This window comes from Rhineura floridana, chromosome 6 (genome assembly GCF_030035675.1).
Source record: "Rhineura floridana isolate rRhiFlo1 chromosome 6, rRhiFlo1.hap2, whole genome shotgun sequence".
Taxonomy (NCBI): domain Eukaryota; kingdom Metazoa; phylum Chordata; class Lepidosauria; order Squamata; family Rhineuridae; genus Rhineura; species Rhineura floridana.
The window spans coordinates 7,949,128-7,974,017 of NC_084485.1; the positions used below are offsets into that span (position 1 = coordinate 7,949,128).

The 24,890-nt window shown below is 46.9% G+C and overlaps 1 protein-coding gene across 4 annotated transcripts in view; it reads left to right on the forward strand.

Moving 5' to 3' along the window:
* The window catches only part of LOC133387020 (tyrosine-protein phosphatase non-receptor type substrate 1-like), a 170,534-nt gene that overhangs the window by 36,678 nt on the left and 108,966 nt on the right, over positions 1-24,890 (forward strand). For 3 of the 4 annotated variants that reach the window (XM_061630914.1, XM_061630911.1, XM_061630913.1), the window contains exon 2: positions 10,723-10,807. In XM_061630914.1, the coding sequence (XP_061486898.1) occupies positions 10,726-10,807 (82 nt within the window). In that variant the 5' untranslated portion in view covers positions 10,723-10,725. Of the gene's footprint in view, positions 1-10,216; positions 10,244-10,722; positions 10,808-24,890 lie in introns of those variants that run through there. The other variant, XM_061630910.1, reaches the window with a different exon arrangement.

Below are 24,890 nucleotides of genomic sequence, written 5' to 3' on the forward strand. Positions count from 1 at the left end.
TTTTAATGAAAACTGGAAACCTGAGGAAATCCACTGGCCTGATCCAGCAGCCAGGCTCTTCTTCTTACGCCTGCTATTCATTTAATAATCCCTGCAGCCATATACTCTCTCATGCTCTTTGAGCGATCAATAATCACTCCCATCTCAACTTTCCTCGCTTCCCTAGGGCTGCTCTGGCCTGTGTTGATTCTGCTCCTTGCCAGTTGCCACGTGACCTTCAGGTGAAGCAGGGATGTCGGGCCTCTCCAGAGGGACACATCAGAGTATCCCCAAAGTGGCTGCCTGCCGTTACCCGCTCAATTAATTGATTTGCCAGCCGTTTCTTTTCCGGGATTGGATCTGTGACCGAGCCCTTGTTTGCAGCTCCTTTATGGCAAAAGGGCAGGGACAGAGTTTGCAAGTGTTTCTTTGTCCTTTCTCCTGAGCGGAGACCTGTTGTGTCTGGATGCAAGCACATCAGTATGCCAGTCAGAGGCTGCTGAGTCCCTGGTGCAGTCAGTCTCATACCCAGAAAGAATCTTCACGCTGCTTAAACTGAAGGTGTAGGAAAAGGTTGCAGTGGGCGAAGGAGCTTGGCGTCATTCTTCTCTGCTTTCTTCTCCTGCACCCTCCAATCTTCTCTGCTCATCTTGGCTATACAGAAAGAAAAAACTGGATCTCTTAAAAGCCCTTTAATTGCTTTGGCTTCTGTTCTGTTACAGAAAACGAATAGGGATGCAGCAGGGGGGGGGAGAATTCAGTTCAGTTTTTATTTTACCGCAGACCTAGTTAATTTGCACTTTCTGAAATGATGTGTGAACCAAAACGGAGCTATCTTTCAAATTTTGCACTTCTCCAAATTTTGTGATGCAGTTTCCTAATTGAAAAATTTATGTAAAGATGTGTATATACTAGGGGAAAGTGCACAAAAAAAGGATGTGTGAAAATATAGGAAATGCTCTATATTGGGAGGAAACTGCATAAAAAATGTGTATATTAGGACAAATTTGCACTAACTAGGGGCTGCTGCTGCTGCTGCTGCTCACTTCGCTTGCCAACCCCATCAACAGAATCCCTAGCCCTCTGCCCCCCCCTGCCAGGCACCCCCTAGCCCTCCCTCCATCCCCTCACCACCCCAGCCCCCACATGGGTGGCCATAGATCCCCCTAGCGGCATCACTAGTGGGGTGTGGGGGGTGCGGAGCGCACCCAGGTGACACCATGATGGGGTGACACCCAGAGCCGCCCCACCACGGGGCAGGGCGCCCACGCTCTTGCCCAGCAAAGGAGCCGAGAAGCACTCCGGGTCAGTGTCAGAGCAGCCAACTCCTCCTTGGAGGCGGGCGGGCGGGCAAGACCGGGAGCAGCATCGGCGAGGCAAGGGAGGCGCGCCGGCTTTCCCAGGCCTGCTTCTCTGGCTGGGTGCTCCTCTGGCGCCCTCCCTCTCAGGGGCATGGACAGGTGTGGCTGGCCTCGCACGCACATGCATGCTCAGCACAAGATTTGGGGCTCGCCAAGGGCCCCCCGGCACCCGGTCCTGTGCGCGCCCAAAGCAGGTGCCTGATCGCTGGTGGTGAAGCCGGGACGGGCCTTCCACCATCAGCCTGGAGTGCATGGTCAGCATCTTCTGCTGAGTGCGTGCGCGCACGGCCAGCCACCCCCGTCCATGCCCCTGGGAGGGCGCGTGCCGGAGGTCCGCACCCCCCTGCACTCCCGCTAGTGACACCGCTGGATCCCCCACTCCCACAGAGTTCCCTAAACAACCTCCCAAGCACTTGCTGTAGCCCTGCCTCTATCGCTTACCTGACTGTCTTCTTGCTGCTGCTGCCACTTGCCCCTCCCACTACTGCAATTGCCATCGTGGTTTGATTTGCCTTGCCTGTAAGCATCACACTTCCCACCAACGCTTCAGCACAGGTGCACGCCTGCGCAAAAGCATTCATTGGTAGTGTGACACTTGCAAAAATATGATATATGGCTTAGGTCCAGGCTATCTGTCAGACCGTATCTCCCTATATGAGCCTGCCGGGGCCCTGAGATCCTTCTCTCAATACCTACGTCCGCACAAGCACGACTGGTGGGGACACGAGATAGGGCCTTTTCGGTGGCTGCCCCGAGGCTGTGGAATTCCCTTCCTAGGGAGGCAAGAATGGCCCCCTCCTTGCTGTCCTTCTGGCGGCAAGCAAATACTTTTTTATTCCAACAAGCTTTGGAACTGAAGGCGGTTAAGGACAGGGCTTGAAGGGTGCTGCATTGCTATTGTCTAATTGTATTATTTTAAACAGAGTTTGAATTATTTTAACTGTTTGTATGAATGGTTTTAATACTGTAAATAGTTTAATTCTATTTTAATCTAGACTTTTGTATGTTTTTAATAATGTGTGTTCTTTTATCTGGAAGCCGCCGTGAGTTCCAGTTTTGGAAAAAGGGCGGGGTAAAAACAATGACAATAAAAATAAATAATAATATAGTAAGAAAGACAAGAAATGCTGATGACTTTTCATGAGGACTTGCGGAAAAAAAATGTGGAGAACTGAACTTAAGACTGTAGCAATGAGAAACAGAGAAAAACCAGCATTGACACATTGATTCATCCCTGCTCTCTAAGCATCTTACAGAGGTGATCATCCATTCTAGCAGCAGTCACTACCCCTGGCGTGAGGGCCTCATTTGGCACACTCCATCCAGCAATTTTTTCTGTTCCTCAACCAAGACACCACCAATTTTGGTAATCGCTGCAAAATGATTTAAACCAAAACGAAAAAGATGCAAATTCCCCCCTCCCTGATCATCCGCCCCGGTCAGCATGGTTCAGTGGGATTGTGGGAATTGGAGTCCATCAACATGGACAAGTTCCCCATCCGTGGCCTAACAGGACATGCAGGTGTATGACCCCTATTCACTGTATAAAACTCTTCTTCCATGGGATAAATAACAAAACAATGCCTGACAAGTGCAGGCATTTGCTGTGGCATTGTCTCTTCAATAGGATGCCTCCAAGTAGGATACACACACACACACATGCAGTCTCAATCATTTGCACTTGCATACTTACTTAATCACTGAATAGTCTCTGATGAAGATCGTGTATTGGGGATGCTCTGCTGGTGAAAATCTTTCCACTTATTCCTCTTGTTAGACAAAGCTGCCTTTTCATCCTCACATAACCAAGGAGGGAGTTGGTACCACCCAGCAAACAAACCCCAATTAAAGGCCTCTGTTGTCAGATGCACGTGAGAGATGCGTTTGCAGGATGAATGTGCCTTTTGCATCTGGGAGGAAAAATAGAACTTTTCCTGCCAAATGTTTGTCCTGGTACTGAAGCAGCAATCCTAGGTCTGACTGCTCTGAAATTGCTTCTCGGAGAGATTCTCAGATGTAATGTGATGTAATGCCTGGAGTACTGTCTGGATTTGAGACCGCCTTGGGTTTCAAACTTGTGACCCAGAAAGGGGAAATCCCTGTTGCCTGGGGATTCAGCCTGTGTGCCACCACCCACCTCTGGCCAAAGGAAGGAACAACCACAAAGCATCTTGGCACCAACAGGCCAGGGCAGGTCATGTGATGTTATCTAACTCCTCCCCCTTTAAAAGCTCCCAAGTCAGGCTAGCTGGTCTGAGCAACTGGTCTGAGCCCATCTTGCCTTTCTCCAGCCCTGCAGTTGCCTTCATAGGAGCTCAGTTTTCCAAGTAAGTGATTTTCATCCATGTACCTGGCACGTTCAGAGGACTGTCTTGTCCTGTGATATGACCCTACCCAGGCCCTATGTTTGTCATCAGAGGCCCTTCTCTGTGTGCCTCTTCCAAGGGAGGTGTGAAGGGCAGAAACGAGGAAAGGGACTTTTCAGTGGTGGCTTCATATCTGGGGAGCATTTCCCCCAGGGAAACATGACCAGCTGGCACCAACGTTATCAGCCTCGAGGTGCCAGTGCCAGGCAAAAACATCCCTGCTTACCTGAGGCTTTTGGATTTTCATTTAATCATAATGTGGTATGATTCTGTCCTGTTTTGGCATCCACCTTTTTAGTGGGGGGGAAGGATTCATCCTTTTAATTCTTGTTGAAATCCATTTTTATTATTTTTGTTAGGGATTATAAATGTTTAATAAATTGTTCCATGTTTTTAATATTTGTGTGAGTTGCTTGGAGACGTTTCGTAAAAAGCGATGAACAAATATTATTATTTTTGACAGTATCCTCCATGCAGGCTCTCCACCAGAGGATGATGTTGCAGCAGTTTGGAGTGGCAGTGATGTGGAAAAGTGGATCTCTTGCTCTCTGCTTGTTATGAGGTCCTTTTAGGTGCCGAACCGCTCTCCCATTTTATTAAAGGTGGTAATGCTAGTTGGCAGCTGCATTGTCCTCTCTGGTGCTGCTCCTTCGTTTTCCTATCTGCAGCTTTTAAACTTGAGTCTTAAGGGGCCATCTATTCCAACATCCTGATCACTGATGACTGTCCCATTGAGGAACTTCTGGTGAGACGAGTGCCCGCAGGGCATTCTAGCTGGAACCAAGTCCTTGGGAAGGGGCCAGTTCTACCCACCCAACATGCCCATCTAGCATCTTGCAAAAACCAAAGGGATGTTGCCAGATGTGCCACTGGATCCCTCTGGAATGCATGGAGGTTCCAGTGCAGGACTTCCCATGCCCTGTTAGTGGGCTTGTGTAAGGACCTAAGAAAAGCTCAGCAGCTGGATCAGACCAGTGGCCAGTCTAGACCAGCATCCTATTCTCACAGTGGCTAACCAGATGCCGCAGTGGGACGCCGGCAGATGTCTCAGCAGACAAATGTGTGAAAGAAGTTCCTCAAAAGTAACAACACCACACACACCCATTGTCAGGAAAATGAAAGGGAACTAGCAGATGGGACATGGGGGGTAGGGTGGCCATGTCTCCTGTTTTACAAGGGACAGTCCTTCCTTTGTTTGAAGAGCTGCCTGGTCCAAGGCTAGTTTGGAGATAAAGAACTTGTAAGAAGGGAGCACAGGGGGGCCTTGCTCATCCACAATTAGCACCTGGCCAGGAGATGGAGCAGGCACACGGAGCTCCTGGCCACAGTGCTGCCCACTATGGAGAGATGTATTGCCTTTCTATTTAAATTGCAGCAATCTTGCATCTCTCTATAGAGATAAGTGTATGCACATATCTTTGCCCCTTTTTGCAGGGGCAATAAGTGACCGTGCTACACAAAAGGGTGACTAACTATTGCTAATATGTTTAAATTATATTTTAAAATGGGACAAGGGTCCTGGCCTTTATGTTGACAGCCTGAACCAGCAGGCCCAAATCTCTGCCATTCGGAGGTGCAGCGGCAACCCTTTTCAGCTAAGAGTCTGTTCCATGTTTACATTGGGCCCTGAGAGCTCAGGGCTTCCTTAACGCGCACGTTGCATGTGAATGCTGGTAATGAAGCAGGTGAGATATGAAACAGAGTCTTCTTGCCTGCCTGAGCCTCACTGGGTGATTTTTTTAATCAAAAAACTCTCTCTTGTGAGAGTCAGTGTGGTGAAGTGGTTAGAGTGTTGGACCTGGGAGACCAGAGTTTGACTCCCCACACAGTCATGAAGCTCACTGGGTGACCTTGGGCCAGTCACTGCCTCTCAGCCTCAAAGGAAGGCAATGGTAGACCACCTCTGAATACCGCTTACCATGAAAACCCTATTCGTAGGGTTGCCATAAGTCGGGATCGACTTGAAGGCAGTCCATTTCATTTTCAAGCATGATTGCATGGGAGTAAATCCCATTGAGCTCAATAAGCATGCAAATGATCAAACCTGTCCTCCCCTCCTCCTCCCTCCCATCACCTCCCTTTTGCCCCTTCCCTCCCCCTTCCTTCATTCCTCCTCCCCTTCCAATCTCCTCCTTCCCCTCTCCGTCCTCCTCCTCCCCCATGGTCAGTTTTACCTATCCTAGGACTATGACCTGGGAGACCAGGGTTGGAATCCCCACACAGCCATGAAGCTCACTGGGTGACCTTGGGCCAGTCACTGCCTCTCAGCCTCAGAGGAAGGCAATGGCAAACCACCTCTGAATACCGTGTACCATGAAAAACCTATTCGTAGGGTTGCCATAAGTCGGGATCGACTTGAAGGCAGTCCATTTCCATTTCCAACTAAGAACATAAGAACAGCCTGCTGGATCAGGCCAGTGGCCCATCTAGTCCAGCATCCTGTTCTCACAGTGGCCAACCAGGTGCCTGGGGGAAGCCCACAAGCAGGACCCGAGTGCAAGAACACTCTCCCCTCCTGAGGCTTCCGGCAACTGGTTTTCAGAAGCATGCTGCCTCTGACTAGGGTGGCAGAGCACAGCCATCATGGCTAGTAGCCATTGATAGCCCTGTCCTCCATGAATTTGTCTAATCTTCTTTTAAAGCCATCCAAGCTGGTGGCCATTACTGCATCTTGTGGGAGCAAATTCCATAGTTTAACTATGCGCTGAGTAAAGAAGTACTTCCTTTTGTCTGTCCTGAATCTTCCAACATTCAGCTTCTTTGAATGTCCACGAGTTCTAGTATTATGAGAGAGGGAGAAGAACTTTTCTCTATCCACTTTCTCAATGCCATGCATAATTTTATACACTTCTATCATGTCTCCTCTGACCCCGCCTTTTCTCTAAACTAAAAAGCCCCAAATGCTGCAACCTTTCCTCGTAAGGGAGTCGCTCCATCCCCTTGATCATTCTGGTTGCCCTCTTCTGAACCTTTTCCAACTCTATAATATCCTTTTTGAGATGAGGCGACCAGAACTGTACACAGTATTCCAAATGCGGCCACACCATAGATTTATACAACGGCATTATGATATCGGCTGTTTTATTTTCAATACCTTTCCTAATTATTGCTAGCATGGAATTTGCCTTTTTCACAGCTGCCGCACACTGGGTCGACATTTTCATCGTGCTGTCCACTACAACCCCGAGGTCTCTCTCCTGGTCGGTCACCGCCAGTTCAGACCCCATGAGCGTATATGTGAAATTAAGATTTTTTGCTCCAATATGCATAATTTTACACTTGTTTATATTGAATTGCATTTGCCATTTTTCCGCCCATTCACTCCGTTTGGAGAGGTCTTTTTGGAGCTCTTCGCAATCCCTTTTTGTTTTAACAACCCTGAACAATTTAGTGTCGTCAGCAAACTTGGCCACTTCACTGCTCAGTCCTAATTCTAGGTCATTAATGAACAAGTTGAAAAGTACAGGTCCCAATACCGATCCTTGAGGGACTCCACTTTCTACAGCCCTCCATTGGGAGAACTGTCTGTTTATTCCTACTCTCTGCTTTCTGCTTCTTAACCAATTCCTTATCCACAAGAGGACCTCTCCTCTTATTCCATGACTGCTAAGCTTCCTCAGAAGCCTTTGGTGAGGTACCTTGTCAAACGCTTTTTGAAAGTCTAAGTACACTATGTCCACTGGATCACCTCTATCTATATGCTTGTTGACACTCTCAAAGAATTCTAATAGGTTACTGAGACAGGACTTTCCCTTGCAGAAGCCATGCTGGCTCTGCTTCAGCAAGGCTTGTTCTTCTATGTGCTTGGTTAATCTAGCTTTAATAATACTTTCTACCAGTTTTCCAGGGACAGAAGTTAAGCTAACTGGCCTGTAATTTCCGGGATCCCCTCTGGATCATCTTTTGAAGATTGGCGTTACATTTGCCACTTTCCAGTCCTCAGGCACGGAGGAGGACCCGAGGGACAAGTTACATATTTTAGTTAGCAGATCAGCAATTTCACCTTTGAGTTCTTTGAGAACTCTCAGGTGGATGGCATCCGGGCCCGGTGATTTGTCAGTTTTTATATTGTCCATTAAGCTTAGAACTTCCTCTCTCGTTACCACTATTTGTCTTAATTCCTCAGAATCCCTTCCTGCAAATGTTAGTTCAGGTTCAGGGATCTGCCCTATATCTTCCACTGTGAAGACAGATGCAAAGAATTCATTTAGCTTCTCTGCAATCTCCTTATCGTTCTTTAGTACACCTTTGACTCCCTTATCATCCAAGGGTCCGATCGCCTCCCTAGATGGTCTCCTGCTTTGAATGTATTTATAGAATTTTTTGTTGTTGGTTTTTATGTTCTTAGCAATGTGCTCCTCAAATTCTTTTTTAGCATCCCTTATTGTCTTCTTGCATTTCTTTTGCCAGAGTTTGTGTTCTTTTTTATTTTCTTCATTCGGACAAGACTTCCATTTTCTGAAGGAAGACTTTTTGCCTCTAAGAGCTCGCTCTGCTGCTTAACTCGCCTTGACGCTTTGTCAGCTGGGGCTCCATCTAGCTCCTGGAACTCTCTCTTGTTACATCACAACATAGGAAGCTGCCTTATACCAAGTCAAACTATTGGTCCATCTAGCTCAGTATTGGCCACACTGACTGGCAGCAGCTCTCCAGGATTTCGGACAGGGCTCCCTCCCCAGCTGGGGCTTGATCTTGGGGTCTTCTGCATGCAAAGCAGATTCTCTGCCAGGGACCTACGGCCTCTCCCCAGCAAACTTTTTTTTACTGTAAAAAGTCTGAATTGTTTTTTTGAAGTGGATCTGTTGTGCTAGAGCACGTGAATTTGCCAGGATGCAGTTGAACCCATCTGCAAAATCTGATTAAACATGTGGAGGTAGTGGGGAGGCACCAGCAGGATGCCTGTGCATGCCCTTCTCACCCCCCAGCAGACAGCTCCTCCCCATCTAGTCGGGGGCTATCTCTTGGCCTGATTCAGAATCCAGGAGGATCTGGTGCGCAGCTCTAATGATCTCCCGACATGGAGCCTTTTATTAAAACTTAAAAGGATCCTAGATAGCAGGACTGGTGGCAGTGGAGAAGCAAGTCTCCTGCTTAAGCTTCTTGGGAGGCCGGCCATTTCTCGTCACAGCGGACGCTGCTAGGCCTGCGTCAGAGCAAATCCTATCCTCTTTTCTTGCTCTTCTGGGATAAACCCTACTTCAACGTCTCTCTCTCCTCCGCTCTGGAATGCAATCCTTCCTGATTTCTGTGTTTGCTGTTCATTTCCTGCCATCATCATCTCACCTCCTTCCTGCATCCCCTTGCCTGACAGCCCCATCCTACTCCCCAGGCAGACTTCCATGCCTTGCCCTGAAGCTTTTATCAGCTCTGTATTTTGGGGGGGGGGGTTCCTCCTTGGGGAAGCGTTGGAGTGGTCGCTGGGAACGCATCTACACCACCAGGAGGGGGAGAGGAGGAGAGAGCTAGCTGGCAGAAGCACCTTGCAGAAGTGTGCAACAGGGAGCCTGTAATGCTCCCATTGACCCCCCCCCGCCCCCTCCCCGTCTTCTTCCAGACTGCTCTTTAGCTTGAGATAACACAGGAGGGGGAAGAATCCAGGAGGTGCAGCAAAGATCCCTCCCTCTCTTTGCAAGGGAAGAGCGGGGGGGGGGGAGAGAGAGAATGGAACTGAATTCTGCCAGCCCACCTTAAGAAAAACAATGTGTGCCTGATTCGAAGCAGGCAGGGGTGACCTTACAAAAACAAGTTGGCTTGGAGCCAGGCAGGCAGGCAGGCAGTCGTGGTGGAGTGGCACAGCCTCTCTCCTTCTTCTCTCTCTCCCCCCCCCCCAGCTTTTCTTTCAGTCTCCTCTGTCCAGCTTGCTTTGTAAAGCTGGCTGGAAAAACCAGGGTTGCCCAAGTCGTTCCCTCCAAAAAAGCTAGCTGCTTACTGGGGCGGGGTGGGGAGAGAGGGAGAGAGGAGGGACGATTGCCTCCTTCCTTTCTGTTCTGAACTGGTACATTGTTGAAAATAGAGGCCCATCAATGCTAGGCAACGGGGGGGGGTGTGCTGAACCAGTGGCGGCGGCAGCAGCAGCAAAGCGAAGGAGCTGCAGAGAGACACAGCCGGACTGACAAGCGCAGCTAGGCAAGGTACAAGGGCTGCAAAGGTGACAGAAGAGTCCGCCTTCCCTTGTGCCCAGAGGGGCCTCTTTTCTACAGTTCCTCTGCAGATGCTGTCGCTGCTGTTTGGGGTGAAATTTTCCCCCTTTGCTTCCCCCCCCCAAGAAGTGTTTTCCCTCTGCGAATCTTCCCTCCTGGCTGCTTGTCACTCTCAAGATTTCCTAGTGCGACTGGGGGAAAAGGCCTGGAAGAGGAGGAGGAATAGTTAAGGGGGGGGGGCACCCAAGCAGCCTTGGCATGTGACTGACGGACTGAGCAAAAAAAAGTGGCAATTTCCCCCCCAGTGGCCCCTGAGCCAAGCAGAGTCAGCCGAGCGCTTCTGGAGGGGTGTGTGGTGGTGGGGAGCCCCGGGCGCCGCAGCTAGATGCGCTGCCAGGTGAGTCTGTGGCTGTGCGTGGCGGTGTTTGTGTACGTGGCTTGCCAGACATCCTAGAAAGGATGTTGCATGGGTTTATTTAGGATGTGCGTCCTCCGCGCGCGCTGCCTCCCAACCACTGCCAGGATGCCACCTCTTTAGAATATTCCGCTCCCCTCCCCTCCCTGCTCCGAGCCATTCTTGTCTGGTGATGTGCCAAGAGGGGGCAGGGGGGGGTATAACTCCTGATTTCATCTGTTCTTGAAAATCGGTTGGGTTTGGACTCTCCTCCCCCCTCCCGATGTTTGCAGACTAGGAAGTAAGACTGGTTTCCTCATTTTGGGGATGGAGTGATGCGGGTGTGTTTTAGTTTCCTTCTTCCTCTTTGATTTCATCTGCTCTTCACTCAGCAAAACGGAGGCAGCCACCACAAGCCCCCCTCTTATTATTTCCTCTTCGTGACACTCCTTCTATTTTTTCTCTCCCTTTGCCTCCTGTAGCAAATGATCATGGAAGCTCCCAAGGTTTATTCCAGAGGGCTGCTGACCTGGCTTCTGGCTCTTCAGCTTGTCTGTACCTGGTCAGGTAAGAGCTTGTTCCTTCTTTTCCATCCAGGGCATATTCTGCAAAGAGCATGTCTGGTTTCTCTTTTCTTTTTACTTTGAGCTGGTCCCCTCCCCCTCCCCCATACAAAACCAGTTGTCTCTTAGACAAAATCCCACCCCAAAAAATTATTTTGGCATTGCCTTGGTTGCTGCAGTTCCTCGACCGAGCAAGAAAGGGTGGTATATTTTGGTTTAAGAGTGCACCTCCCGAGCAAATACAGGGCCAGTGATGGGTTGCTTAGAAGAAGGAACTTGAATCCCTTTCCTTCCTTGTAAGATTTCACCACCACCACCCCGTCCTTCTCCAAACACACACCTACGCATAGTTTTGAGATGCATGCAGGGGCACATTAAGGAAATATTCCATAAAAGCCAGAGAAATACAAAGGATTCTGAATGATATAAGGTGCTTGGTTTGTGAAGGTGCCAGAAGTGTTGCAAGTATGCCGAGTGAGTCCGTTTGGCATTTGGCTGGCATGCAAGGTGAGGTGCCCTGGTAGCAGAGAGTAAAGGAGCTAAGAGATAAGATGTCTTTCTTGTGACTTCACTGGCTGTCTACTTAGCGAGGGAGGAGATTGTGGTAATGTGATTTAGCACCGGTGTAGCTTTTTAAACCCTGGACAGCACTTCGTCACCTGTGTTCTCCTTAACGACAACCCCACAAGGCGGGGAAGGAATGTCCCAGTATGATCATTTTGCATTGACTGTGTGTAGCAAGAAGAGTGATTTTATACATGCAAAGAGTTCTACTTCCATCCATTCCTGAACTGCTCAAGTCCTTATGTGCACTTAGAGGCTGCCTCTTATGTTTGCTGCAGACTCTGGTTCATGGGGAGTGCTCTCTCAAAAGCGGCTTGACCTATTGGCAAAGGCAGAAGTGTCCTGGCGGCTTGGCCTTTTTTGCGGAACTCTCTTGTTCACCAGAGGCTCACCAAAGTCTGGGCCCGAGACTGGGGAAGGGGTAGGTCAGGGGCCGAGCACTTGCGTTGCATGCAGAAGGCCCCAGGTTCAATCCCCAGTGGCATCACCAGGTTGGTCTAGCAGAGAATCCTGTCTGAAACCCTGGACAGCCGCTGCCAGTCAGTGTAGACATTACTGAGCTAGATGGGCCGAGGACACCTTTCTAGAGGTTGGAGGCAACTTGTCTGTTTCCACAAGCCTTTAGACGTAGAGGCTGCAGAGGACAGAATGAGCTCTGTATGTTCATGTGTATTTATCCTGGAGGCCTTCAAGAGGCAGCTGGACAGCCATCTGTCGGGGATGCTTTGATTTGGATTCCTGCATTGAGCAGGGGGTTGGACTTGATGGCCTTATAGGCCCCTTCCAACTCTACCATTCTATCATTCTATCCCATTTGTATTTTTGACTCGCTGCCCGGTTTGGCTTAGGGAAGAGAAACCGTACCAACAAATCCCTGCTGCTCAGCTGGAACTTCTCTCTTTCATTCTTGGAACTGCCTCTTGAAACATAGGAAGTTGTCTGAGTTAGGCCATTTGCCGTGGAGCTCAGTGCTGTCTATACTGACTGGACCTTCCCTGCGATACTGGGAGATGCCAGGGTTTAAACCTGGGACCTCCTGCACACAGCACGAACGCTGTACCACGGAGCCACAGCCTTGGAGTCAGTCGCTCTTCCCATTTTACAGACAGAGGCTGCAAGACTGAAAGGGAGTGCCTCGACCAAGGGTACAGAATGAAGCCCCCCCCAAAAAAAACCCTATGCCTCACCCAGTATCTTTTGACAGCCCTATATAAAACTAACTGCAGTCTAAAAGCTCTTCCTTGTTACATTTTTATTCGTATTAGAGAGGATTAAGAAAAATACATTCCTGTGTCTCGAGGACGACATCCATCCCTTGTACGATAACTCAAGTAGCAAATCCAGTTGTGCCTGCAATTGAGTGCAAGGAAATCTCTCTCCGAGCCTCGGTCCCCCATCTGTACAATGGGAATACCAGCACAGTTTTGATGCAGCGCTTGTAATGACAGGTTAATCGGAGAGTTGGCTAGGATTCAGCCGGCCATGAACTCCCAACAAATGCACAAAGGCGACGGGATATCCTATACATACCCAACATGTCCTGGTCCAACCTTTTTCTTGGAGAGTTTTCAAACAGGAAACTCTGCCACCTCCCCAGCTTTCTGATAGGTGTCCATCCAGCCATAGTTAATTGTCACCGTAGGCAGCTTCATTCTGTTGTTTGAATGCCTCTTAAAGTTACTTTTTTTTTTGCTTAAACCTTGGGCAGGGAGGCGGGGAATCTCCCTGTGGGAACCTGCCTTATACTGACTCAGACCATGGATCTGTCTAGCTTAGTATTGTCTACACTGAGTGGCAGCTGCTCTCCAGGGTTTCAGGAAGTAGACATTCCCAGCCCTACCTGGAAATGCTGGGCTCGGAACCTAGGACCGTCTGCATGCAAAGCTGATGCCGCGCCACTGAGCTGTGGCCCTCTGCCACTGAGCGAGACCGCTGTACTGTAAGTGTAGCTCTGCAAATGAGTTCCCTTGCAGGAAATGTCACTGTTCAGCTGGTGTTTTCCACAGGAACCTTGTAAATGGCATACCACCGCACACGCTTCTGGGAAGCTTTGTGGGGCCCTTCCCAAACAGCTGTAAAGTGGCATCCAAAGAGAGATGTGTGCTCCTTTGTGACCTCGCACAGGAAGCTGCCTTATACTAAGTTAGTCCATCGGCCCATTTGGCTCAGTACTGTCTGCACTGACTGGGAGCGGTTCTCCAGGGTTTCAAGCAGAGTCCTGCTTGGAAATGTTGGAGTTTGAAGCTAGGGCTTTCTGGGTGTAAGGCAGATGCTCTACTATTGAGCTATGGTCCTTTCTGCATATACCACAGCGATGGTAATATAAAACCTCTTAAGTAGAGACCTTTATCCCAGTCTGCATCTGTACTGAAATTGTTTTTGAGATCTTTTATTGCTTTTTTTTTTTTGCCACTGTGGGCTCCTTTGGAGGGAGCAGTGGGATATAAATAAATAAAGCAGCAAAGAGTTGACATGTGCATATAACGTGGACAACCTTTAAACATGCATGCTTGTGGGAACCCAGATTAAGGTTGGGGTTCCTGACTTTCCTGTGCACCCAGCTGTGTCTGCCTTGTATTGTGTCCAGACTTCACGAGTGTTCAGTACTGGTTGTAATGTGTAATAACAATACTTTGCATTTATTAGGACTTTCCAATGTTCAGAATGTTTGTTGTTCCAAAATCTGCCTCTTATTAGGCTACCCAGAATGTCACAAAAACAAATGTTTTGACTTTTTTTGGCTGGCCTGACAGAAAGTGTTGCTATAATACAGATTTTGGACTTTTTCTTCTCAGCTCTCAGCTACCTTTTTACTTGCTGTGTATTTTGTTGTTGTCTTCATCAACAGCAACCCTATAAGGTAGGCCAGTATAATCCCTATATTACAAATGCGGGGTGGTGGAGGCCGAAAGAGAGTGGCTTGCTTAAGGCCCTCTAGTGAATACGTAGCAGAGGAAAGATCCAGGGTTTCTGATTCATAAGAAGTGTCATCTTAGATCAGGCCAAAGGGCCAAAGTGGCCAACTAGATGCTGATGATTTAATAGATTAGCTTGTTGCTTGTTACTGGGAGGTCTCCAAGTGACTTACAACACATTAAAAACATAAATATAAATACAGTATACCATAAAATGGAACAGACAGCCTCCATAATAGCCAGATGAAGCTTGGCAGCACGCTAGTAACAAAAAATAATATCCCAGTCTATCAAATGCCTGGGGGGGGGGAAAGGGGCCTACAGGAAGGGTGCAAGTAGGGCCTGAGTGCAAGAGCATTTATCCATTGTCCTGCACCAGCCTTTGCAACCTGATGCCTTGCAGATGTTTTGAATATGATTCGGTGCTTGCTGGTACTGTAGGGAGTTATAGTTGAAAGCATCTTGGTGAAGGCTGCCCTACGCCACAGCCTGTGTGGAGCTACTCGTTACCTCTTGCTGTTTCTTATTCCTTTATTTATCTTGTCTCGTCCATGACAGCTGCCCCCTCCCTTCCTTTCCATTGTCCTTCCACGCCGCTACAAACTGCCATCATCATTTCTCTAGTCTTGTCTTTCTGTGGGCTACGTCTGCAGGCGTTCTTCGTGTGATTCAGTGCTCTGACCATTCCCTCTGATTCACTCACACGTGCATGTAACAGACTCTCAGCCGAGTGTGTGAACCAGCTCAGTTGTAAATGAAAGCCGTGTGGGTGTGACGAGGAGATTGATCTGTGCTGTTGCCTCCCTCTCTCATGCATCCAGTCACCATCTGACGCTGCGGCAAATGACAAGCATGCGGAATCAGCTCATGGTCAATTTCTCCCTCGCTGTGTAATGTTCCCAGGGGACCCATTTATGCTATGAACCTCCTTGGAGACACCAAAAACTGTTGCATGCGGCTCCAGATGCCTTTCTTGGTTGGAGCGAGGCTGGCATCCACAGGGTGCAGGGACTTTTCGTTGGTGGCTTGCCCTTTGTGGAATGCTCTCCTCCCCTCCCCCCGTAGCAACAAGCACTTCAAGTTCCCCTCAGGCCTTTAGAAAGGAGGAGGCTAAGACTGCATACACAACATGCATTTGAAGCATATCAAAAGCACATTCTCCCCCCTCCCCCTGCAAAAGAAGCCTGGGAACTGTAGTTTCTCCCTTCATAGAGTTACCATTCCCAGCACCTTTAACAAGCTACAGTTCCCAGGATTCTGTGAGGGGAGAAGTGTGCTTTTTTGTGTGTGTGAATTATTTTTATTAACATTTTTTATAAGTTGAAATGAAATGGAAATGGACTGCCTTCAAGTCGATTCTGACTTATGGTGACCCTATGAATAGGGTTTTCATGGTAAGCTGTATTCAGAGGGGTTTCCCATTGCCTTCCTGTGAGGCTGAGAGGCAGTGACTGGCCCAAGGTCACCCAGTGAGCTTCATGGCTGTGTGGGGATTCGAACCCTGGTCTCCCAGGTCATAGTCCAACACACTAACCACTGCATGGTTACAGACAGGAACAGCAGACAGGAAACATGGAAAGAGACAAATCCAATCATATAACAACTGGACATTTGGAAATTGGCAAACAAAAAATTAATCCTTGTCTTAAAGTGGCCTCTATAAATGGCCATGTGTACTGGGATGATGGCTCTGTAGATCATAGGCATTAATAAAGTGAACGAAGGGAAACCACACCAGTTCAAATTTTTCTTTCTTTGCTTGACATTGTGCTTTTCTGATCTGCACCGTTAGCTTTTTGGCCACTGTCACTGCCCATACTCGACACCGTGAGTCTAAGGAGACCCCATCCAGTGTACGCCATTTCTGAGCAAGGAGAAATGTGCTTTTGATATGTTTTAAATGTACGATGTGTATGCAGCCATGTGTTTTTGTCAGGCCTTGTGGGGCAATGGGAGACTGAAATGAAATGGACTGCCTTCAAGTCTAGAGAGCCAGTGTGGTGTAGTGGTTAAGGGTTGGACTATGCAGTCCATTTCATTTTTCAAGTCAATCCTGACTTATGGCTACCCTATGAGTAGGGTTTTCATGGTACAGTAGGGCCCCGCTTTACGGCGCTTCGCTAATTCGGCGGTCTCAGTTAGACGCAATTAGACTAAAGCCCTACTCATACGGCGCTTGTTCCGCTTTTACGGCGGTTTTCGGGTGTCACGCGCCATTCTATTCAATGAGTTCCGCTTTGCGGTGGTCTTTGCTTTTCGGTGGGGGGCTGGAACATATCCCGCCGTATGAGTGGGGCCCTACTGTATGCAGTATTCAGAGGGGGTTTCCCATTGCCTCCCTCAGAGGCTAGTCCTCCCCAGCTGGCCAGGGCCTGCTCAGCTTGCCACAGCTGCACAAGCCAGCCCCTTCCTTGTCCGCAACTGCCAGCTGGGAGGCAACTGGGCTCCTTGGGACTATGCCGCTTGCCCATGGCTGCACAGGTAGCCCCTGAGCCACTCATTGTGGGGGTGATCTTTAGCTGGCCCTTGACATCCAGGAGACGCAAGCCGGGATTTGAACTCACAGACTCTGGACTCCCAGCCAGGCTCTCCTCCCCACTGTGCTATAGTTAGGGTTTCTTTTATATGTTTGGTGCAGTTTGGAACTGGCTTTAAATGTTGCTTAAAAATTATTTGAGCTTGATTCCCTCTGCCAAGCCCATCGCACACGAGCGTTACCCCAGAGTAGTCACAAGTCCTGTTTTACAGAGGACAGTTCTTCTAACCGAAGGGCCCTCAGATTTTATTTGCAAGAGTCCTTTTAAAAAAAATTTTTTTTAGTTTTATTAAAGTGCCCAACAAAAAGAAACAAAAAACCCCCACATATATATTGGGGGGCGGAGAAGCAAAGAGAAAAATATAATAACCAACCACTTATTCTGTAGGGCTTGGTACAAATCCTCTATTTGAAGGGCTGTCTGCTCCAAGTCTGGTTTAAAGATAAAAAAGTCTAAGAAGGGAAGGAGGGGCTTGAAAGTTGCTGTCTCCACAGTAAGCAGCACCTAGGCACCCAGTTCACCTAATTCTCCTCTGCACTACACATTTAAAGCACTATCATACCACTTGCATCAGTCATGGCTTCCCCCAAAGAATCCCGGGAGCTGTAGTTTACTAACAGTGCTGAGAATTGTTAGGAAGCCCCTCTTCTCCTCACAGAGCTACAATTCCCAGAGTCCTCTGAGAAGATTGACTGTTAAACCACTCTGGGAATTGTAGTTCTGTGGGGGGAAGAGGGGTCTCCTAACAATGGTCAGGACCCTTCACAAACTATACGTCTTTTGGGGAAGCCATGACTGTTTCGAGTGATACAATACTGATATAAACGTATAGTGCAGATGGGGCCCTCATCACAGTCTCCCACTGTGCTGAGATGTATTTCTATTTTAAGTCTAGTAATTATCTCTAAATTTCCATATGTAATTTCCTATGCAAAATGTATGCAAATCTTTGCCTTTTTTTTGTAATGCCTTTTGTTTGGATGGAAATCTGGAGTAAAAACAAACAAACTGGGGCAGCTGCAGGTTTGAGGGCAAAGTGTCAGCTGTTGGACCTTCTCTGTTGAGTTGACAGGCGGCAGCACCCCTGGCAGTGCTAGGAGACTGGGCTTAGCCACTCTGAGCAATGCATTGTGGGAAACTAAAAGGATTGCCTCAGCAATACTTGAAGTGCCAGGCCAGCAATAAAAATTAAGGGAAGCCCAGGGCAGCCATCAGCAAAGGGCCCTAGCAGCAGCCGCTGAAGGATGCCCTGTTCTGGCGTTGACCTTGAAAATACTAGGCAGAGAACGGGTTAAATACCCTTTCCCTTGCAGCCCCAAATTGTGCCCCCCCCCCGATGCTTCCATGCTTCATTTTGCACCCTCCCAAGGCTGCTTTTCCATGCAGAATGGTTGTCCGGATTTAAAAACACGTGCTGGCATAATAAGCCATTCACTTCCCATCATTTCAGTTTGTTGATTTTGAGAAGAGTTGTGGGTGTAATCCTGGCTACAGCATATTCTACATTTTCACAAGTGGCATGACAAACCTGTGTCAGGATGGCACCATTTTAGACTGGGAGGTAGTAGCTTGCATAACTAAATGTCCCTCCCCCCCCCCGTATTAGGCTTCCAGACAACCTGTTTGTTGCGCATCCGTTCTGATTTGTTTGCAGGGAGATTAGACGGCGGCTGCATACACACTAACCTGTTTGAAGCAACCCCCCCCAAAATGTAATTTTTCTCAATCCAGAATCCTTCATGCTCATCCTCAACATGCTGCTTTCAATCTTGATTGATTCCACATCCTGCCGTCCACAAGGGTGGGTGTAGTTATTTGATGCATGCTTTAAAACCCTCCCCTTGATTTGGTTATCCACGCCTTTTCCGCCCTGCGTATGCCCCAAGTGAATGAAGGAGGAAGTGGTGATTGCAATCTTGCTTTACGCCCACCCGCAACATCATTGGGCAGGCATGGATACAACCACCTCCACCCCTATTACCAAGACCATCTACATCTGTTTTCAAATGGACATTCTGCAAGGTCACGCAGAATCAGTCTGCAATGAGCTTTTATTTTTGGAATGAAACCAGTTTATCAAGAAGTTCTTCTCAGGGCAGAAAATATGCAGTAGATGTAGATTGTGTTTGGACTATGTAGAAAAAACATGTACTCAGTCTTCATTGATTCTAGAATAAAATGTCTTGCATATGCAGCCAACATTGGCTGTGGGGATTTGTCTGTGGGGAGGTTATATGATGTTGCATGAAAGCAAGTGTCATCTCACACTTTCCAGTGTCTTTTCCCGTCTCATTCCTTAATGCAAAAAATCAGATCTTTTGAGGAAAAGGGTTTGTTGTATATGCCTTCCCGATCAACCATTCCACAGCATCTGTCTGGAAACTCCCTTTGATTCAAATCCTTGCACGTAGAAAACTACCATGTCGGGCAGAAGACGGCTCATCTAGACTTTGACTTCTAATTGTCTATCTGCAAGGATTATTTTGTGTCTTTATTTGCATTCATCTGGCTTCTGTAAACCCCCCTGGAAGCTTTGCTCAAGGCAGAATATATATGTAAAGAATTAAAACAATTGATTTGTATGAAGCATTCCATCATATCAGCTCTTACCTGCAATCTGAATTAGTACAATCCACTTGCAGCTTTACCCTGCCATATTTGCTGTTTTGCAAAGATTGTAAAAATTTTGTGAGGATTAGATCTTTAAAATGCATTGCTGCCTGATAAGGCTTCGAAGTTACCTTGGCTTCTCGCTTCCAGTTTCCTCCTGCCCCCAAATGCTGATAATGTGTTAGTCATATTTCATTGCACAATTGTATTTCTGTATAAAATTTGTTATGCTTTCCTTTTGGCCACATCATGCTTAACATGCACTGGTGAAATCCAGACAGTATCATTTCCCAGATCTCCTTCCCTTCTATCAGCAAAATAGTTGGCTCCGATGGGCTTTTACAAGTTACAACATTACTAAGACATGTCTTTTTTTTATGTAACGAGTGTTGGCAAACATGAAATACATGTTTATTGTAGCAGGCAAAGTGGAAAGGGTAGAGATGTAAAATTTCTGGAAATTTTGAAGCCATGGGAAAAAACGGTTTTTTCTGGGGGTTTTCAGAAAAAAACTGATTTTTTTGGAAAAATTGAAAAAATGCAATATTAGCACTTTTTACAGATTGAAAGTCACTTCAGGAACATAAAATGTAATTATGTACAAGTTGGTTTGGCATAAAATTATCACATTTGGTATATTAAAAGTACATGTTATTAAATCAAATTTACTTTTTAAAATTTTTAATTTTTTTTTAACAAATGGAGCTACAAGCTCCTGAACTGTAAGGAACCTCTTTCGTGTTGCAAGTTTATGAGGAGCAGGCAAAAAACAATTAAAAAAAACACAGAAGGAACCATCAACATAACAAAGAAAATGTATGTCTCCGCTAGTCCTCCACATAAAGCACACATTCCAATAAAAAGAATTGAGAGAAAGGGGGGACCAAGATTCAGTGAAACATTTTATTCATCATGCCAAAATAAAACATTCCATAATCCATTTTTATTCATTTTTTTCAATTGTTCCAATTTTTCAGAAAAAAAACTAAAAAGGCTTCAGAAAAAATGGGGGGGGGGGAGAACCGTTCGTTTTCCTGAATTTTTCCATTTTTTTCCCGGGCCTTCACATCTCTAGGAAAGGAGTTAACAGGACTCAGAAACTGAGCTATTAAGTGACCAGGTGGACCTGTGCACATCCTGGTCCTATGAATAGGCATGGTCTTAAAAGGTTGGATGATTCAGGCAGACAAAAGGAAGTACTTATAGAATAGTAGTGGAGTTGGAAGGGACCTCCACGGTCAGAGACAGTATGCTTCTGAACAGAAGTTATTGGAAACTGCAGGAGGGGAGAGTGCGCTTGTCCTGCTTGTGGGCTTTCCATCAGCATCTGGTTGGCCACTGTGAGTACAGCATGCTGGACCTAATGGGCCACTGGCCTGATCCAGCAGCAGCCAGGCTCTTCTTATGTTTCTGTGTGTGCATAACTGATCTGCTGATGGCTGCCTTACCACAGACAAATGTACCAGTATCTAGATTCTTCTGTGGCAGAAAACAATGGGGATGGCATTTCTACAAATGCAAAAAACGTTGTCAAGGTTTGAACATTGGCAGAGCAATCCCAATTAAAGAAAGGAGACATAATTTACGCCTGTGTAAATTAAGCCAGTTTAAGTTACCCCTATTCCAAACTGCATTCAGGAGGAATTTGATTTAGGCCACCCTTTTTGCTGGCCAGGTTCTGTGGGGCTGCTAGGTCATATGACCAAACTGAAAGTGGTTTGGGATAGGTGTTGAGTCTCTCCTTCCCTGTGCTACACCCCCAGAACACCCCCTTTCTGGGACTTACACTGGTGTAAGTTCCACCAGTTTCAGTTCCACTGGCTGAGCCACTGCTCGACTAGGAAAGCCCAAGTTCTGCCAAATCCAAAACTCTCTCATCCCGGCAGATCTTGGGTTTGATTGCACCATAAGGATGCAACTCTTAAACTGCAGAGGACATTCAGGGCCAGGGTTGTAGAAACCAAGTTCTGTGGGGAACAGTTTAAAGAGCTGGGTATGTTTAGCTTGGAGAACAGAAGATGTTTAGCCTAGAGATGATGACAGTCTTTAAATTTCTGACAGGATGCCACATCGAAGATGGAGTAAGCTGGATTTTTGTTGTTGTTGCTCTAGAGGACAAGACTAGAACCAACATGTGGGAAACTTTGAAGAAGCAGTTTTTGGAAGGTTTAAGGGGTAACCTCCTAACAGCAAGAGCTATTCAACCATAGGATGATTTGTCTTGGTAACATGGTCATCTCTCCTTTGCTGGAGGTTTAAGCAGAGACTGTACAGCCATCTGCCAATGGTACTATAGCTGCAAAATTCCTGAAATGAGCAGGGGCTGGAATAGATGACCTCCAATGTCCCTTCCAACTCTAAAATGGTATGATTCTATTAGGGAGTGAGTCCTGTTGAACTAAGTTGGATACTACACTTTAGCCAAACATACTCCCAGAAACAGGTGTTTCTGTGGGAATGTACGTATTAGGGTGGACTCAGGGTGAGTGAGGCAGGATGGTTCATTGTTGGCTTGTTATATTTGACTAACCATTGCACAGAGCTTGGAAGATTACTTTTAAAAAGTAATAAATTACAGTTACAGTTACATGGCCCAAAAAGTAGTAATTACCGTTACAATTACAATTGCTCTGAAAGTAACTGATTACTTTACTTTTCCTCCAAAGTAATCACTACAATTACATTTCAGTTATTTAAAAAAATGCCTACAAGGTGCTGGCCTTGGCTGCTGCACATCTAAGTAGCCTAAAACAACATTAAAAATAAGCACACACAAACAGAGGGTAGTAGAATAATTATTTTTATTCATAAGATAGCAATGGTGGTCTCTCCGCTGGTAAGGGTGGTGGGGAGGGAGGCTGAGGCCACTACTCAGATCTTTGCACATCAAACAAAGTGCAACTCCCCCACTCAGGCAGCCAGCATAATCTCTCTCACTTAACCACCTCCCAGACCCTGCTCTGCCACCAACTAAGGGACACTCACTCGAGCAAACATTTTCCCCTGAGATGCAAAAAAGTTAAAATACTGCAAATGCAACACAGTAGCCAGAGAGGGTGGTGGAGGCCACTTTGTGTGCCAAGTGCAAACACACACACACACATACACACACACACACAGAGAGAGAGAGAGAGAGAGAGAGAGAGAGAGAGAGAGAGTCATCTTTCACCTCCACAGTTCTTTATCTCCATTCTGCTGCTGCCTCCTTCTCCTTTATCCATGTCCTTGACCTCCGGATCCTTTTCCCCTCCACTCCATTCTTCACCACCACTATCTGTTTTTTAAATAATTGTTTTCTCCACTCAACCCTGTCTCACTCTCCGCCTCCTCCCTCGTCACCTGCTACCCATCCACAGAGCATGAGAAAAGAGCGACACTGCACAGAAGCCCAGTTTGAGACACATGATTTTCATCCACAAATCAGAGGACCAGAAGACTTGCCCTGCTCCCCCCTCCAAGTAATGCCCAAAAGTAATTCTGGAAACATTACAATTACTCCACAAAAGTAGTAAAATTACTCCTAGTTCTATTACAATCAAAATGTAAAGGAATTACCCACTCATTACTCAAAAAAGTAATGAATTACAAGTAATTCGTTACTTGTAACTAGTTACTTCCAAGCTCTGCCATTGCATTATGTTTAACTTGATATATGTGAATTAGGGTGCCTCTGGACCGTCAGAATTTTGTGGGAGGGATTCAAGCACATACTGCAACTTCAGGTTTACACAGTTGAAGTGGTTTAAAGAGCTCTGTTGTTCTACTGCAACAAATCCACTTTTTATTTAAAAAATGGCTTTTTATGTTTTGGAAAGTGACAGGAAAATGCATTGAAAAATGTGGGATGAGCGAATGATTAATGGGAACATATGTAAACACCCTGCATGCAAATTAAGATGAATATTTGTTGTCATAGAACTGCCCCATAAACAAGCCAGAACAAATGTTCAATAAAGATCAGATATAGTCTAACCTCTGTGTGAGCTTTGTGGAAGCAAATCAGGATGAATGCTCAACAAAACAGGTCATCTGGAGGAACCGTAATGATGATTTTACTTGAACACTCTGTTGACCTTTAGGAAATGAAAATAGAATAGTATGAATAACAGAAATTGGTGCAATCAATGTTAGAACAGATGAGGGGGTTTTCTTAAAAAAAACAACACTTTTTTTTCCTCCCAAGCATTGCTTGGCTGTTCCTCATCATGGCCAATGTGGAAAGACCAGGATTTAGTGGTTATAATCCCAGAGTCTGTGTGAGACAGCAACCAGAGGAAAAATTGAGAGTAAGATTGCATCTGTTGCCTCTTTCCCCATTTGTGAAATATACTAGTCAGAGGGCTTTGGCTAAATTCTGGGACTCTGACTGATGGATTTGGGGAGCATGTTTAGGGCCTGATCCTGCACTTGGAAATATCTCTGTGTGTTTGCCTCTAAAGAGGTAGAATGAAGACAACTGTAGATTGTGTTCAGGAAGGCAATACTGATCTTACAGAGAATAGGTTTCTCAATGGCTATTAACCAATGGAACGTCCAGATTCAGTGATGCCTCCTTGCTGGAGGATGGCTGTTTGCTTTGTGCCCTAATTGTGAGTTTCCCAGAGCATTTGTCTGGCCACTTTTGGAAACAAGATGCTAGACTGGGCTGGATCCTTTGTGTGAAGCAGCAACGTAAACCTTATGTCCTTATTTTGCAATGCTGTGTGTGTGTGTGAGAGAGAGAATAATCTAATTCTCACAGTGGACTCAAAACCTTTCATTCCCCAACAGTGGTGGCACACTGCAATGGAAAAGATGTTTTGGCAAACGTATGCCAGTTGTTGTATGCCAACCTGATGCCCTCCAGATGTTGTTGGACTACACCTCCCATCGGTCCCAGCCAGAGTGAGTTGCTGTCCACCAACATCTGGAGGGAATCAGGTTGGCAAAGGCTGCCAACCTGTATGGTGTTTGCTGGTTCCTTCCCTTTCTGCCTTTGGTTCCTCCTTCCATCCCCCTCTACTCTTTGAAAATGAAAAATGGACTGTCTTCAAGTCGATCCTGACTTACGGCAACTCTATGAATAAGGTTTTCATGGCAGCGATATTCCGAGGGGGTTTACCATTGCCTTCCTCTGAGGCAGGCAGTTACTGGCCCAAGGTCCCCCAGTGAGCTTCATGGCTGTGTGGGGATTCGAACTCTCGTCTCCCAGGTTGTAGTCCAACACTCTAACCACTACACCACACTGGCTCTATCCTCTACTCTTTAGTCTGTAACATTTAGGAACCTAGGAAGCCGCCCTTTACTGAGTCGGACCGTTGGCCCATTTAGCTTAGTATTGTCTACACTGGCCGGCAGCAGCTGTCCAGGGTTTCAGGCAGAGTTCTCTCCCAGCCCTCCTCGGACATGCCATTGAGGATTGAACCTGGGACCTTCTGCGTGCAAAGCGGATGTTTCACCACTGAGTTTACGGCCCTTCCCC